General features: G+C 39.0%; 1 protein-coding gene across 1 annotated transcript; it reads left to right on the top strand.

Moving 5' to 3' along the window:
• Positions 1 to 281: 281 nt before the first annotated feature.
• Positions 282 to 469, top strand: SARC_15498 (hypothetical protein; the record flags this gene model as incomplete). The annotated part of the gene is made up of 1 exon (XM_014290382.1): positions 282 to 469. A coding segment is annotated over one exon (188 nt), but the record flags the coding sequence as incomplete, so codon positions are not given.
• Positions 470 to 485: the final 16 nt, after the last annotated feature.

Raw genomic sequence — 485 nt, 5'->3', positions numbered from 1 at the left:
ACATTCATTGGCGATGTCTGTGTTTTTCGGGCGGTCTATTTTATTATTATTTAATCGCGTTAAATAGCATAGCCTTCTGAAAATTAAACCCAGGCTATGTAAATAGACGCAGATAATCCGATACAGGGGGTGTTATGATAATATAAATACACATTTTTTAAAGAGCGTATATACATCAAAATAAATACAGTCACACTTACTGACTTGCATTTCATATTTACTTACACCTGCTGTTTAAATAAAAATTTAGTAGATACACTCGTTGATATATCCTGTACAATATGGAGGCAGTCAAGAAAAAGATGGCAGCCCTCAAGGCAGAGTCTAGTACAGCTAACGAAATTGCTGTCAGAGCTGAGGCTAAATTAGCCGAAGCCGTAAAGAAAGCTGAGGCGGCCGAGGCCCAGATCGTTGAGTTGGAAAAAAAGATTGCTCTGGCAGAGCAGGATCTAGATGCCGCTGAGGAGAGGTGTGTTATATATACT

This window comes from Sphaeroforma arctica (genome assembly GCF_001186125.1).
Source record: "Sphaeroforma arctica JP610 unplaced genomic scaffold supercont1.6209, whole genome shotgun sequence".
NCBI classification, from domain to species: domain Eukaryota; class Ichthyosporea; order Ichthyophonida; genus Sphaeroforma; species Sphaeroforma arctica.
Note: the sequence above shows the minus strand (reverse complement) of the source record. Positions and strands in the feature narration are given on the sequence as shown.